Genomic DNA, 15,303 nt, shown 5'->3' with positions numbered 1-15,303 from the left:
ACGGTCCAACCGATGGTGCACGGCGGGGGTTGAGGTTTCTGGACTCCTCGCTCTTGCCTTGCTTCGGAGACAATGTCGGCAGTACAGTACGTAGGCAATTGGTAGTGGTGTAGTAGATTCCAGCGGGCTGTAGGCGGGGCTATCAAGAGCAGAAAGACGAGGCAAATGCGGAGGAATTGTATACCGGCAGCGGAGACTACAAGCGTTCTGAGGCTGGTTGGTAGGCGGCGGAGATTTGCAGTACTTTAGTAGTAGGTATCTGGTATTTAGGTAGCAGGTTGTGGTGGGTGAGAGTAGAAGATGACTACTGTCGAGGTCGAGCTTCTACTGGCAAGTGGCAGCCGACGGGGTGTTTTTGGATGCGGTTTTCTAACTCTGGAATGTGTGGATCGAGCGTAATGGACGGTCCCGCTGTACAGGGATTGCCTCGACGCTGGGACGTGCAGACTTTAGTGTAGGTAGGCGCGGGAGGTAGGGGTGTTGGAGCTTCCAGGATCTTTTAAGCTACCCTGTATCCCCTGTAAACTTTGTTAGTCCTCCGAGATTCAGTCCCTGCCAATGCCTGCCCTGGGCTGGGCTGCCATGGTGCCCCGGGTCTAGGAAGGAGTAGTACTCCGTAGCTACGGAGGTACCTAGGTACCTAGGTAGGAGTTGCTAGCCCCGACCAGTCGAACGAAAGGGAAGAAGGAAAAGAAGAGGAGAGCTGCCACTTTTTTTTCTCTTCATTGTCCACCCGAGGAGTGAGAGCTCGAGAGCAGCGGCAAGCAAGGGCGAGCAGGGGCCCGCCGTTGGACCTTTGCCTCACAGGCTTTGCCCGCGTGGGCGATCAGCCAGCAGATGAGCGAGCATAAGCTTGCACCTGCAGGCGGGCAGCTTGCTGGAACCCGCGAAAATAGCCAGCTGCAGCAGCGACTACTACCAATACTGTAGTGTTGTCTTGTATTGTGCAGAAGTACATATATACCAGTACAGTACATCGAACCAGGTAGGTATTCCAATAGCCAGCCCCCGGCTCATAGATGTCCTAGACAACGGCGCAGTGAGTGCAATACAATCCACCCGAGGTGTGTGTCTTGCTACTCGCGTGCCTAGTTGACACGGGAGGTCGGGAAGAGGGTGTAATGTGGTACGTACGGTACAATAATCGGGGTACAAGAAACAAGGGTAAAGTGCAAAGGTCGTGGGGCGGTACTTACTGCTTTTGAAATTTGATGTTGGTCTTGAGGAATAACTTCAGGGCGCAATTAGACGCTGCAGCCTTTGTCCTTGAAACGTCCTTGTCGAAATTGGGGGTTGGCGGTGGGATGAATAAGAGGTAATCAATCCACTTGTCCGTATATCCACAACGCAAGAATGGAGTGAGGGAAGGGCAAGAGAGAGGCTCTTGAGTTCTCGAAAGCACTTTTCACAATAGAGGTGCGGGGATATATAACAACAGCAATACATGCTCAGATACAGAAATGTTGTTCTCAGACTTTTCGTCCCAAACCTTCAAGCCTGTGCTTTTTGCCAATCATTAAAAATGTAATGATGATTTGCAAAGGCATAGGGCCAAACAATGCAATCTATAATTCTATCAGCACTAATGTACTGCAGATTACAAAGTCAAGCTACGAATTTATGGGGTAGCAAAATGATCAGTGTGTTTAAATATGCAAGATGGTAATGGAGGGTGAGGACTTCAGCAAATCAGCAATAGACGAACTATTTTCGTATTTAATTCAAGGGCGATGGACAACGTCTTTTGAGAAGATGGAGAAACGGTCTATCAAACCGATATTCTCCCCAATTCAAGCTCAGGATTGGCGTATCAAACACGCAGCACGTCTCGACTTGCAAATCGAGGTGCTGTGTGCTTTGCCGAACCCCGGTTTGAGATCAGATCGGATAGCCCTGCGCGGCATCCCAAGGTCAGTGTGCGCAATGTGATCTGATCCAGAGTTCAAGTTTTTGGATGTGGACATAGGGATTTACCTATGTCTGCGCTATTGCCAATACACCAAGTGGCCCTACTGTAAAGTCTCTGTTTCTTGTGGGATTTATCTGGGAAGTGATAATGGGGCGATCCGCGTCCGATTTCTTTCCACCCTCTTATTTTCGAAGATGTTCCTGTCATTATTTCCTTACCCTGCTCCTGCCTCGTGGCGTGAGGCTTGATTTTCCCCAAATGGTAGTTGAGAAGCATTGGACGGGCGCCTGCATTATTTACTGCAGCATGCGAACTGCTCTCAACCAGCCAGAAACCTCAATTTCAATCTTAATGTAATACATGCTCAGTGACGGCTGTCTGAGAGTCCATGTTGAAGCAAAACTTCGAGCCTTTATGCTTATGACCCTTGCAAATCAATAGTGTTTAATACTCGAGTAATGATTCTCCGCGACATTGGATTTTGTGAACGGGAAATTGTCAGGAATGGTCGTGCTCATCCTCGGACATGGGTCTCGAAGAAAGTCGCCGATGGAAAACCATCCGTACAGTACAATACGATACGGCTCTCGCTTGCGTTTGAATTGACCGCGTATTTGTTCCATCTGGATGATCTTTTTGGAGGTTGATTTTGTTGGGAAATTCTGCCACGACAACAGCGTCTCATCCCGTGGACGGCCATGTGCTTAACATTGTTTAGAACGCCAAATCGCCTTCCTGTGCGTCATGTTCAGGGCTCTAGATTAAGCAGACGCAGCTTTGTGTATCCAAAAATCCACAGAACTGGAAACTACAGCCCCGCTACGAGGGGGACAAATCACATGCCAAAACAGGAAATGCCGTTCGATATTCAAACTCACAGACCTGACTCGTCCTCGCCCCTAGATAATTCGAAGTGGTGCATGAAAGTGATCCAAGCTCAGCAACCTTGTTCTCCCCAGCGCCCGTTTCTAGATGCTGAGAGGGGAATGGCGTGCATAATAATATCGAAATCGGGCACTATACTACTGGCATATTATGCCTGCACGAACGTGGAAATCTTCAGACGACTGAGCTGAAGGCTTCCCATCGCGGAGCCTTACAGCTATGTTTGGATGAACTATTGGCAGGGCTATTTATTATGTAGAGCCGGGTTAAGCTTCTGTTTTCAACGCTACTCCCCACATTGTGGAGGCTTTACTCCGTAGAACGCGTTACAGTACGAGCAGTTCTAATGAAGAGAGAGTCCAGACTCAGTCAGTATCGGGGAACAAAGAGATTTTTGGATGTTACCTAGTTACAGTGCAGGAAGCGTGGCGCACATATAGTAAGTACATGCAGAATTCCGGCGGTGCTAAATTACTTCGTATAAAAGGAAAGCAGATAGATGCACCGAGGGAATGGTTCGCAGTAGGCCGAAGCAAGACTTAGCAAGTACTCCGTACAGTAGAACGATGAAGCTAAAGCTAGAATACCGGCAAAATACCGAGGTCTCCCCCCTTCTGTACTGCGAACACGCGGGAGCAAGATCCACAGCTACGGAGTACGACTCCTACGAAGGTACAGGATGGTACTGGTTCAGCCGCTATATACCTAACGACAGCGGTTTGGATACGCCCGTTGCGCGCGCCCCGACGCCTCTCAGTAAGATCTTACTCTAGTAAGTACCTAAGTACCTACTGACTGACACAGTCTCGACAGTCTAGCCCAGCCGAAAACCTCGTTCAAATCAACACACATCTCAGGAATGCCCCCCCCCCCCCCCCCCCCTGTCGTCGAGCACTCATTGGTCGTCGTAAAAGCATCCCAAAGCAATTTAGACCCCTATGAAAGTACGGAAAATAGGCGCATTATTGTGCTTGATCCGAGCCAGCCTATCAATGCGGGGTGTGGTGCGGTGTTTGTCATCTATCTTTAATTGCCTGCTTCGTTGGCGGCAAATCAAAGAACCGATCATTCTTTTGTCCATGATAAAGTACGAGTACCAGCGGAAAGAAACTCAGCGCAACGGTTTTGACGTCTTAACCGCCGAGTGATGGCATACGCGGAAGGCATCTAGACGTAAGATGTCAAACCCGGACGGTACGGAAGTATAGTATGTAGCACAGACTGCATGGAGGGCCCTGAACCTCAAGGATCGAGTGTCGTGTCGTCAAAGATGGGAAATTGTGGCGCCTGCCGTAGCTGCCGACAAGATTATACACCCCACCCACGGTTATAAAACTAGGTAGGGGCCAGATGCTGTCCGTAGATCGTGCGGGTACAGGGTATTTCATAAGTAAAGATTGTACTTTTCCACTTCCAACCAGGATGTGCCTGGATCTATTGGCTAAATAAACCCCGGATACGATCCTTTATGCTTTAGTAAGAGATCAAACTGTTAAGAAACCATTTATATACTAAAAGAGGTACGTTTTTTTATTTTTGGCTGCGGAGATCTATACCTGCCCTATAATGCATATGTTATTGAAAGACGTAGTATCGGGAGTATTACTAGCAATACCTTATCAAAAACCTATACGGTATATACGGTACGTAAAAGACCATTGTTACTGCTAGTATTCCTATACTTCTTAAGCCGATACATGTCCCTAATTTATGATTCCGATTTGGAATAGCGCTCGTAAAGGACTAAACTGCTTAGCGTAAGTCGACTCATTAATTTTTCAAGTCGATTTACGTCAACCCAATCATTCCCGCCTACGAAGTAAGTTGAAAGTAAATAGGCCCCCTACCGGCAAGCGTTCCTTGCCCATATGACAATCATTATATAGCGGGCTCACGGGCTCATTTGTTATGCATGAACTGCTTTCCCTGAGCCTCGTGGCACTTTCGGTCGTCGGCAGAGGCCTTATAAGCCTTATATTCCCCTGGGATCTAATCGCAAATCTTTTATCAATCTGTTTTTAGGCATCCTCTCATGTGACATTTTACTGCGAATTCATAAGGGGCCCATCCATAATCGAAGTAATGGACATAAGACACTGCGGTTTATGCTTACACAAATAATCGTGTCCCTTCTTATTAGTAAACAAGCCTGGGTCTCGAGAAAATAGCAGATTCTATGCAGAGCATCCGGAGTTAAGCTAAGATATCATGACAAATCCCTGCCCTGCCTCCTAGGTGCAAATGCGAAAGCGTACTCGCTCAACAAAACGGACTCTAAGCTCACTTGGATGATCTTACGAGCTACGTAGCAGATAGATTGATCGAAATGAACTATTCGTACTGTACTAGCAGGGCCTTACCGTACTCGTATATGACTTCACCATCTCATCTCAAAGGACGGACATTATACTGGCCCAAGTGGGGCGGGGAAAGAGGAGGGAGGATCATAAATAGGGGTCGGCGGGAACATACGGTATTAATCAGATTAGAAATTGGACCCCTCCTCCCCCCCATGTATCTGGAAGCTACAGACCTGTATACCGGCCGGCTAATACTGTATTACTCGTGGCTGGATGCGGGGGTTGGGTTGGGTTGGCCAGTAGCTGCTCCGTATTAGTATCGCATTGAGTGCAGGGGAGGGCCAACGGCATGCTTTGCAGAGGATCCGGAAGGCATAACGATTCATTTCACACCGGAGAAATAATCCACACTCGAGCCCCTCGCTGGTCAAGTGAGAAACTCGCTACCAAGAACTTGAAGTACTGGAAAACTAGTTGAAAAATACCCGACACACCGTAAGCCTCTGTGCGCTCTTTCATGCAATCCTTAATGATTACCAGTACATCCAGAGTTTTGCTCGTTCCAGCTTTGGCTGACCTTCTCATTTTATTACAAGCTCTGCATAGCAAGTTGCTCAAGACGTTCTTCGGGGTACTGTTCCAACGATATGAGCACCTCGTTGCTGCCCTCGTTGCTGCCCTCTAGATCACGGCTTGCCCAGCCTTCCTGGGCCACGTGCGGGCGACGACGATATCAATTATCCAGCTTTCTGGGTTCCTGCACAGGACTCTTTCAAGCGGCGTCGATCTCTCTTTCTGGTAGCGAAGGACCCCGATGTTGATGATCATATGCATCGCAACTGTTTTCGATGACAAGAAGCCCCTGGCAATAACACGACCCCTGTTTCTATATTAGATGAGGTTCAAAGCGCGCAGTCTCTAATTTTATCTTGGGCCTCCAACTCAGTCACTCGTTCGCCACGACTTGCACATTCCCAATCGAAAACTTGGAATTCCAAACCGGAAGTCCCAAACTGCGGTGAAATGAAATTGAAATCAAAAACGCATTGATGGAACGACAAGCCGATATCAGCCGAACAATTCCCTTGGTGCAAAGTTGGTGGACTTTCCAGCCTGCCTGTTTCGTAGTCAAGTGTTGAGTTTGGTCTATTCGCGGCACGCCAAACCGAACTATGGCATTTTGCATTCAAGTGCTCTCTCATCACAGACCGTGAGCTCGTTTACAGATGTCTGATCATAGCAGGAAATTGATAGAAGGCTGTACGATTGCCTGTCTCAGCCTTAACAGAAGAGCTAAGAACAAGCACCGTCAGATCATAGCAATCCGGCCTCTCGCCAATCTCCCCTCGTTTGTAAGATGTAATGCAGCATCACGCTCTGCAGGGATCTCGCAACTGCAACCCGCCGTAGGGACGAGGCTGGCTTGTAGCCTGGCATTTGTTGTCAGCTCCGACCAATTATCCAAAAAAGCTTCCTAGACTGAAAACAATAATAATCCTCCTGAGCTACACTGCAACACTTATCCCTAAAGACTTGTCTAAACTCTGCCTGGGGTTCTTGAGAGAAAGAACCACTACGTGCACTATACAGCAGCAGCTTAACAATGCTCTCCTCTACCTTCCAAAATTGCTCTCTCTTCGACCGGCGAACCTAAAAGTGCGCGTGCTTTTATCTACTTAGAGAAACCTTTCAATACAACTCTAGGGATCTAGTTAAGAATCCTAGAACTAACAGATCTTGAAAGTCCTTGGAACGGTTTCAAATTCCAAGGATGAGGTGAGTTTCTCGGAACCGAACCTGATTCGATACCCACCTGTCCAGGTTGTGTAGGGCAGCTAGACAGGTTAAGGACTAATAAAAAGAGTAGTAAATGATTTGAGATTATGCTCCGCGAGGGCTATAATGTAAATAGGGAATAGTAAGTGGACTTTGTGACTTCTCTACACAAGGACTTTTACAGGTCCCGTCGTCCCATGAATCCTAGATTAAGAAAAGCTTAAGTCTTAGACATGCTAACCGTAACAGTATAGTGTTCTTCTAAGTTTTACTTTCGTACGTGAATAGTACTGTATTTGTGTACTGAGTAGCGCCTGAGGTCCAGTAGCTCCACGATAACTCTACCGTAGACTCCGCGACTAAAGCGAACCGTTAAACACTACAAGAACGCTACGCAAACCACGGCACCAGTACCGGTACATCCAACCGAAATAAGGCCCCAGCGCTACGACTGAATAGTCGTCCTTCCTCGTGGAGACTAATGATGTGCAGCTGCCAACTCTTTGGTACCTAGATATGCTCGTGACAGCTCGTCGCTCCTGCTGATAGGTTGACCTTGAACAAGAGGTTTCAACAAGGCCTAGGAAGGAAGCTTGGCATCTGTCATTCTGTCAAATTGTCAAGCTGTCAAGCGTATTCAGCCGCGCCTACCAGTATCGAATTCAATTCCTAGGATCTAGGAGTCAAGTAGATTTCGGCGCCAGGCTTACTCCACTTACATGACTCGATATGGAAATAGCAGTTTTCTGTTCGGGGATTTGCATTAGTACTGCCTTTTGCATCCTCACTAGGAATTACTTTATACCACCAATCAATCAGTCAAGCTGTTTGTGTCATTTCATATGTCTCCATTTCTCCTATCGGTATTGGCCATTGAGTCTATTCTTCTGCGTTCCCAGTTTTCAAGTAGTGGATGTGAAAACCTCCCGCTGCTGATCAACAAGACTATACTATACCTATCTGTGTTTGGCAGGAACGCCGCAAATTTTTGAATCATCAAATACTTTAAACCGGCTAACAGCTGGGTCTAAGGAAACTAAAGTTTGAAAAGCCAGGGGCACAGTATTTAAACATTTAGTCAAGTGATTCTCTAGTTTGCAATCATGAAAGAAACCTGTTTGCTTCTTATTCTGAAATTTGAGAGTGTAGATTGATCTATGCTATACTAAACCCAGCAAACGGTTCTTATACTTATGGTTTTGAACATTCATGTTACGTTAGCTTATTTATATATTTGAAAGTTTTTGATTCAACCCTCGAGTTTCGAAAAGCCCAGAAGTCCAGTATTAGTCTAGTTCGAAATAATCAAGGTTCATCGTCAATTCACAAAGTCTATAGTCTCCGAGCTTTCTGTTCTATCTACTGTAGTTACGATCCAAGGTTCAACCTTAAGCCGATTCATTGTCTTCACAACTCCTGTTCTGATAACCGATAATAACCGAGAGTCGATTTGCAGGTGGTCCAAGACGCTGATATGGATTAACAGTTCTAGAGTTAAGCGGAACAGTTATGGCTTATGCACCAAATCGAGCAGCCATCGAAGAAAGCGATGTGAGACTTTTCTATACCGTTTTCCAATATGTCATTTGAGGAAAACCGTTGAGCCCTTCCGTGATTGCTTTCTTGCCTTCTGAGTCCCCTCTCCTTAACCTGAGAAGAAGTCAAGTTGACGAATTGCAGCTCTCAACTCACACAGTCCAAACCCAAAAGCAGAACATCGATTTCCCAAAACAGTCCAAACAACCAAGCTAGCCATGTTTCTGAACCCCCGAACAAGCATGGCGCCCGCATATCACACCAACAGTGGGAAAAGGAAAGGGAATTTCGCACCAGCACTACCTTAGCTACCAGCAAAATCCCCGCTGCTCAGTGCACACGGCAAACAAGGGAGTTCTTTCTTTGCTGCTCTTGTTACACAACGCCGAGAGGATGGGGAAAGATCCGAGGCAAGGTACAGTAACACGGTGGTGACACTGACAACAGGCGGCCCTTGCCGGGATCCGAATGAAATGTCTCATATTCGTGCTATGAACTGTGCGAGGGGGTGGGAGCGGAGATGTTCCTGAGGGTTCATTAAAAAGAGTACGGACTGTGGTAACATATTACCATGAATTAATTTGATCATAATAGTAATTAACAACAAGATATTGCCACCAGGTATTGACATGTAAAACCTCGCTTCTTGACATCTAGAACGAACGAGCAAGCAAGACTTCCCACTAAAGAAACAAGCTGGACAGGACTGCCGGTTCTATACAATGCAGGAACTACCAGCACGTTCTATCCAAAACAGACGCACGCATACAGTGCATTGGTCCTGCCTCTGCCTCGCAACAACAAACAAACATGCATATCCTATCCTATCCTATCCTATCCTATCCTATCCTATGCCCGGGCAAGTTCAACAGCCTTCCGCCCAAACAGGGGAAGTGTCGTTCATCCGCATCTTGAATCCCAGCATCTACAGTACATAAAGATGAGATGCATGCCATGCATGCTGCTACATGTACAGTACGCCTGCCCTGCACAGATCTACATGCAAAAGCCCCGGAGACCGCAAATGAGGATCCCTCATCACCTCACACAACATAAAGCCTGCACACGTGAGAAAGCAAGGGAAGGGTTCCACGCATGTAACCAGAACATCGGAAAACGGAAATTGGCTTGCTCGAAAATCTCCGGTTGTGCTTGTGTTACCTCACCTATGTGGCCGAGAATTCCGAGCCGGTTTTAAAGAGTGAAGGAAATGATTGATACGGCGTGATGCGATGCGATGTGATCCCATGCATTACTAGTGATATTATTCCCTAGATACAAACCGGCCCAGCTCCCACGATGCAGTAGCACCTCCCTGCAGCGACCACAGGATTCGAAGAGAGGCAAGGGAGTAGGGATGTAAATATACACTGCATTATATGGAGGAAAGAATGGAGGTACCTTCGGTGTCCAAAACTAAGACGTCGGGTCGGTTTAAGGTCATGCCCACGATTTACAACCGACTTTCAATGCCAGCAAAGTTCTCTTCACCCGGCCAGTGTGCTTCCGGCCACACATGACGCATTGCCTCCCAAATATGGCTGTAGGCGTGCCGTTAGTATAAGAGAGTTGAGATGCCAGTTTTGCCACTTACCTAACGTGAATGATCTCCAAGCCATCTTTCACTTCCTGTGGAAGATCTTTGACACTAAGATACTGTCAGCAGGGTGAAGGAGGCATGGGGCTGATTACGAAACTTACTCCTTTCTGTTCTGTGCCGGGAGGAGTACCGTCTTTACACCAGCCCGGAGAGCTCCGATTAATTTCTCCTTGATACCTCCGACGGCAGTAACACGGCCACGTAGAGATATTTCGCCCTACGTTGTGTCAGCGCAATTAAGCTGTAGACCGACCTATCGGGAAACTTACGGTCATTGCCATGGTTGGGGGCACAGCTTTGCCGGAGAACAACGAAATAAGCGCAATTGTGTGCGCAATGCCTGCAGAAGGTCCATCCTAAATCCTATCAGCAACCTAGTTCGATAAGTGGTCGAGGAGACTACCTTTGGAATCGCGCCCGATGGGCAATGCACGTGGATGCTACGTTTCTTCATGATGTTCTCGGTGGGGTCATTGGTTAGACCGATTTCGAAAGCATGGGCTTTCACCCAGGTCAGTGCGACCTCGACACTCTCCTTGAGCACATCTCCGAGCTTGCCCGTAAGCTGTACACTGCCGCTTCCCGGCATATCAGCCACCTCGATGAAGAGTATGCTACCGTTACCTCCGGAGCTATAGGCCACGAGACCTGTTACGATACCAGGATGACTGGTCAAATCGTTAGCACGACGTTGAGGGCTAGTAGAATCAAATATGAATACCTTGTCTTTTCGGCGATTTCCTCATCGTATTTCTCAATCCCGAGAATGTCTTCAACGTCTTGCACAGACAACTGGGGTTTGTATTTATCTGCAGAAACTGAGTCAGCTGGTGAATTCTTGAGACAAGCTAGCATCACGAAGCAATTAAACAACTCGTGGGCGCGGTAGAGTCAGAAGAATCTTCGATACCGCGTGGCACATTGAGAGAAACCGTAGTCTTCGCGATATTTCAGTCTTTAATCCGGAGATCACTCACCAGCGTGGTCCGAGTCCTTTGCTTCAGCATATTCCACAGCTTTCGCCCGGCATACAGAACCGATTTCTCTTTCTAGGTTCCGAACACCTGACTCTCTGGTGTACGACTCGATGATCTTGGACACGACATCTGGGTTAAATTCCACCTGCCCCTCGCCGAGACCGTCTTTCACACGTTAGCATTCATAGGGATTCAAGGACGTAGGGGGCCTACTTGTACGAATCTGCTTTGGAATTAGATGCTGGAGCGCGATATGTCGCTTTTCCAGAGTTGTGTAGCCCGATAAGTAAATAGTTTCCATACGATCAAGTAAAGGAGGAGGTATTGTGTCAAGACTATTCGCAGTGGCAATAAATAGGACCTTGCTGAGGTCAATAGGGATGTTGACATAATGGTCAGTAAACGTATGGTTTTGCTCGGGATCCAGGACTTCTAGCATAGCGGCCGACGGATCTCCGTGAAAATTTGAGGTACTACAAAGATACGTTAGCAAACATAACTTCGTGCTATAACGAAATGCTTGTCATGACGCAATAGAATGTGCCACTGCCGATGAGCCACTATGGGACTTCTAAAGATAGACGATATACTAACCCAACTTTATCAATTTCATCAAGTAGAAAAACTGGGTTTGAAACCCCGACTTTTTTGAGTCCCTGCACAATCAGACCTGGCATGGCTGCAACGTATGTTCTGCGGTGCCCTCTAATTTCGGCTTCATCTCGAACTCCTCCAAGAGATATGCGATGAAATTTTCTTCCCAAGGCGGTCGCAACAGACTTTGCAAGACTTGTCTTTCCAACACCTGGAGGGCCAACTAGGAGTAGTATCGGTGACTTGTCAACCATCCGCTTACTCTTCAGTATCTCCACTTTCTCTATCGCCTTTTCCTCTTCTGCTTTCGCGATTTGAGCGTTCACATCATCGTTGATAGACTGCTTGAGCTTGAGCACAGCAAGATACTCAAGCAAACGCTTCTTGACCTTCTCCAAGCCGTAATGATCATCGTCGAATTGCTTTCTCGCGCTGTGCAGGGTGTCGACTCCGAGATGATCGTTTGTCATGGCAGACCAGGGTATTTCTGCCAAGTTTTCCAAATAATTTCTTGTGACTTGATATTCTGCTTGAGCTTGTGACATCTTTTTCAATCGCTTGAGTTCCCGGTCCGCGATTTTGGCTGCTTCTGGGGTCAGTTTCGCAGCATCAAGCTTATTTTTCAGTTCCTCCATCTCGTTTGGCTCTTGATCTTCCTCGGATGGAGGGCCCATTCCGCCCATCCCTGGCAGTGGTGACCCGGACATTCCTGTTCTTCTCATTCTCTGACTGTTGGCCCGATTCATCTGGTCTAATTCCACATTCGAGGGGATACCTGTGCCAGTGATAGTGGTAACTGAAACGTTATTCTTCATATCTCCGCACTGGCGCTGTAAAAGCTCAATAGCTTTCTCCAGTCGGGTTTTCACATCCAAGGCGGCTAAAACTTGTAATTTTTCTTCGAATGAAGCCTCAATAATGTTCGTCATAAAATCAGCTAGTATGCCAGCGTCTTGCATCCCTTTCTTCGCAATATAAAGTTCGAGGCGCCGTGCAAGTACTGGGGATAGACCTAATGATCCGGAATTTCGAGGTAGCAGCGATGAGAGTCGTAATAATGTGAGTAGTTCACGAGATAATTGTTTTAGGTGGATAAATAGTCCTTGAATGGCAGCATCCTGCGGAGAAATAGCTTCGAGAAGTTAGCATAGATTAGTTAATGCTTGGACCAGACAGCTCACCATCATCGTATGCATAAGTGACCTCTGCTTCAAAAAAAGGACGTTCTTGAGTAATCTTCTCGATCTTAATCCTAGCAACCCCTTCTACTAACAGCGCAAATTCACCAGTACCCCTTCCCTCAACCCCGGATATCTTCGCTGCCACTCCATATCCAAATAAATCTGCCTTCGTAGCACTCCAAGGCTTTATATCTATGCCTCCCTTCGATTTTGGACTCCTCTCATCTTGCGAGATCATCTTCTGGCCTTGGGGAGAAAGGAGGGGTGAGTTGAAGGGAACACAGGCGATGTTGACGTTGTCTAATCGTTGACTCGGCGTCTTCGCAGCTGCCCGGCTATAGATGTTCGAGAGGAGGGCTGGTACATCGGGTCGGTTTCCAGTTACCGGTATGCGCAAGACGATGCCGGGTAGAAGCACTGTGTCTTTGGCCAAGGGGATAACTGGCAGAGTGGCTGCTTTGATTGGCGCCATCGTTGCTGTTCAATAGGGGGGCTCCTGTGCAAGCACAAGCAGTAATCTAAATGTAGTTTCGAGATTTCGTATATTGTCAAGGTCGAAGTGTGGTGGAGGTTTGGTTGTTAATTGAATACTGGGTATGAAGTTGAGGTGTGGAGTGAGAGGTGGCGATTGTTGATTGCATGAGGTAGTTCGCGACTTTAAGCCGAGGTACCCCAGATATTAGCCAATCGAATAGAATCAAGTTGATTCCAGGGGTGGTGTTTTTTGTGTGGATATACAATTAGCAACTGGTTTCTACTTATTACTTCAGCATGATTCCGACTCCATTCACAAGGCGTACTATCCTCAAAGATGAAGACCTTACTTCGTGAGCCATAGAATAAGAAATGAATGAAGGTGGCATGGCATCAACATGGATATAACCAAATCTCCATCAATCCTGGACGGCTGGGTCCAGCATCTACAAAGCCATGCCTCCACCAACGAGAACGACGACCCATCATATTACGCTGAACTCCCCCAAACCCTCATCTCGACTTCCCAGCCAGCCAAGTTCTCCATCGGCACCGGCTCCCAGATCCTTTCCAACGTCTTCTCAGACTGCCTAGCGACCAACCACGAGCTTATAATCGTGACTTGTTTCTGGGCAAAGTCCGAATCCCTAGAGTCTCTATCCTCATTACTACTCAAGCTGTCTGCAAAAGCCGTTTCGCAAAGTCGCAAGATCCAAGTACGCATCTGTTTTTCGTCCCGCGGTCTTGCCCAGAAACTCTTCCAAACATCGTCACTAGACGGAGAAATATACCCGCCCTCATCATGGCTTTCTCTCGGGCTACCTGACCCCGAATCCCTTTCCGGCTTGGAGTTGGTTGTGAAATGTGTTTTTGTCAGACCATTCAGTGTCATGCACCCAAAATTCATTCTTGTCGATAGGCAAGTAGCTTTCATGCCAAGTTGCAATGTCAGTTGGGAGAACTGGTTTGAGGGATGTATTCAAATGCAGGGCGAGATTTGCGACAAATTGCTTCATTTTTGGGTTTCTTTTTGGTCAAGAGGCACCCCTCTTCTGCCTCAATTCTCCAGCAGCACCGTGGCATTAGAACGTGAAGCTGTTCCAGAAGGGCAGGAGCACTCTGAGATAAATAGAGTAATGTTCTCTTCAACATCACAACCAATACCAACCATCCTCCTGCCTTCACCTCACCGCTCAAACCCCAATTTCCGACCTATTGGGCTCTCTCCGGCTCAAGTACCGCCCACACCACTAAATACCTTCTTACTGCATATTTTCGCTACAGCCAAAACCAGCATCTTCATCCAGACGCCCAATATCACTTCATATCCCCTCATCGAAGCTCTATGCTCAGCTTTAGCCCTCGGCGTGAACGTGCATGTCATTACATCCAGCAGACTCATGATCCTAGAGCAACTAGTCACGGCAGGCACCATCACCGAATTCGAAGTTTGGAAGTTACGGCGCAGGTACAACTTCCTCCTCTCGTCTTACACTAACGCCTCAACCTATGATCCCGAGTCTCAGCCAGCGAAACCAGGAACTTTGAGAATAGGATACTTTCATCCTAAAATGGGATCAGTGGATTCAGATGAGCCTGTGAAGAGCCATCTGAAATGTGTTATTGTCGACGAGGAGATCATGGTGCTAGGAAGTGGGAACATGGATCGAGCAAGCTGGTTCACAAGCCAAGAGTTAGGAATAGCATTCTTGTCCCGCGAGATGGCCAAAAGCATCAAGGGATGTATTGAAGAGGGGTTGGAAGACAGGGTGGATTATGTTTCTTAGATTTGCTCATTCGTGTTGAGCGAGCGTTGGAGTTGGTTAGAATTGGATAGAACGCATGTGAATTTATAATTTCATCTACAAATTTGCTAAACCCGTCGTAGAATATTCTAGCAAAACAGTTCTAAATAGTATATTTCCTTTGTGCTTTCTTGAATTCTTCCAAACCTGGCTTCTCTGCAACTAAAATTGCTGCTATACCATCTGTACAATTATTGACAGGAAATTATTGACAGGACATAGTTTTCATTTGCAAAGTCGTGGCTTGCATGGTTCTCATTGCCAGG

General features: G+C 47.1%; 2 protein-coding genes across 2 annotated transcripts; one reads left to right on the top strand and one right to left on the bottom strand.

Moving 5' to 3' along the window:
* Nucleotides 1-9,859: 9,859 nt before the first annotated feature.
* Nucleotides 9,860-13,230, bottom strand: LHYA1_G005731 (Lon protease-like protein, peroxisomal; the record flags this gene model as incomplete). Its single annotated transcript, XM_031150675.1, has 10 exons — nt 9,860-9,947; nt 10,001-10,054; nt 10,108-10,223; nt 10,276-10,362; nt 10,410-10,704; nt 10,728-10,815; nt 10,984-11,148; nt 11,197-11,456; nt 11,578-12,709; nt 12,759-13,230. 10 exons carry the CDS (start codon nt 13,228-13,230, stop codon nt 9,860-9,862), a joined length of 2,757 nt encoding a protein of 918 aa, XP_031004254.1.
* Nucleotides 13,231-13,630: 400 nt separating this feature from the next.
* LHYA1_G005730 (uncharacterized protein) lies at nt 13,631-15,019 on the top strand (the record flags this gene model as incomplete). The annotated part of the gene is made up of 1 exon (XM_031150674.1): nt 13,631-15,019. One exon carries the CDS (start codon nt 13,631-13,633, stop codon nt 15,017-15,019), a length of 1,389 nt encoding a protein of 462 aa, XP_031004255.1.
* Between the last annotated feature and the right edge of the window lie 284 nt (nt 15,020-15,303).

The sequence above is a fragment of the Lachnellula hyalina genome (genome assembly GCF_007821495.1).
Source record: "Lachnellula hyalina strain CBS 185.66 chromosome Unknown contig00094, whole genome shotgun sequence".
Taxonomy (NCBI): domain Eukaryota; kingdom Fungi; phylum Ascomycota; class Leotiomycetes; order Helotiales; family Lachnaceae; genus Lachnellula; species Lachnellula hyalina.
This window is presented reverse-complemented; position numbering and strand designations above follow the sequence as displayed.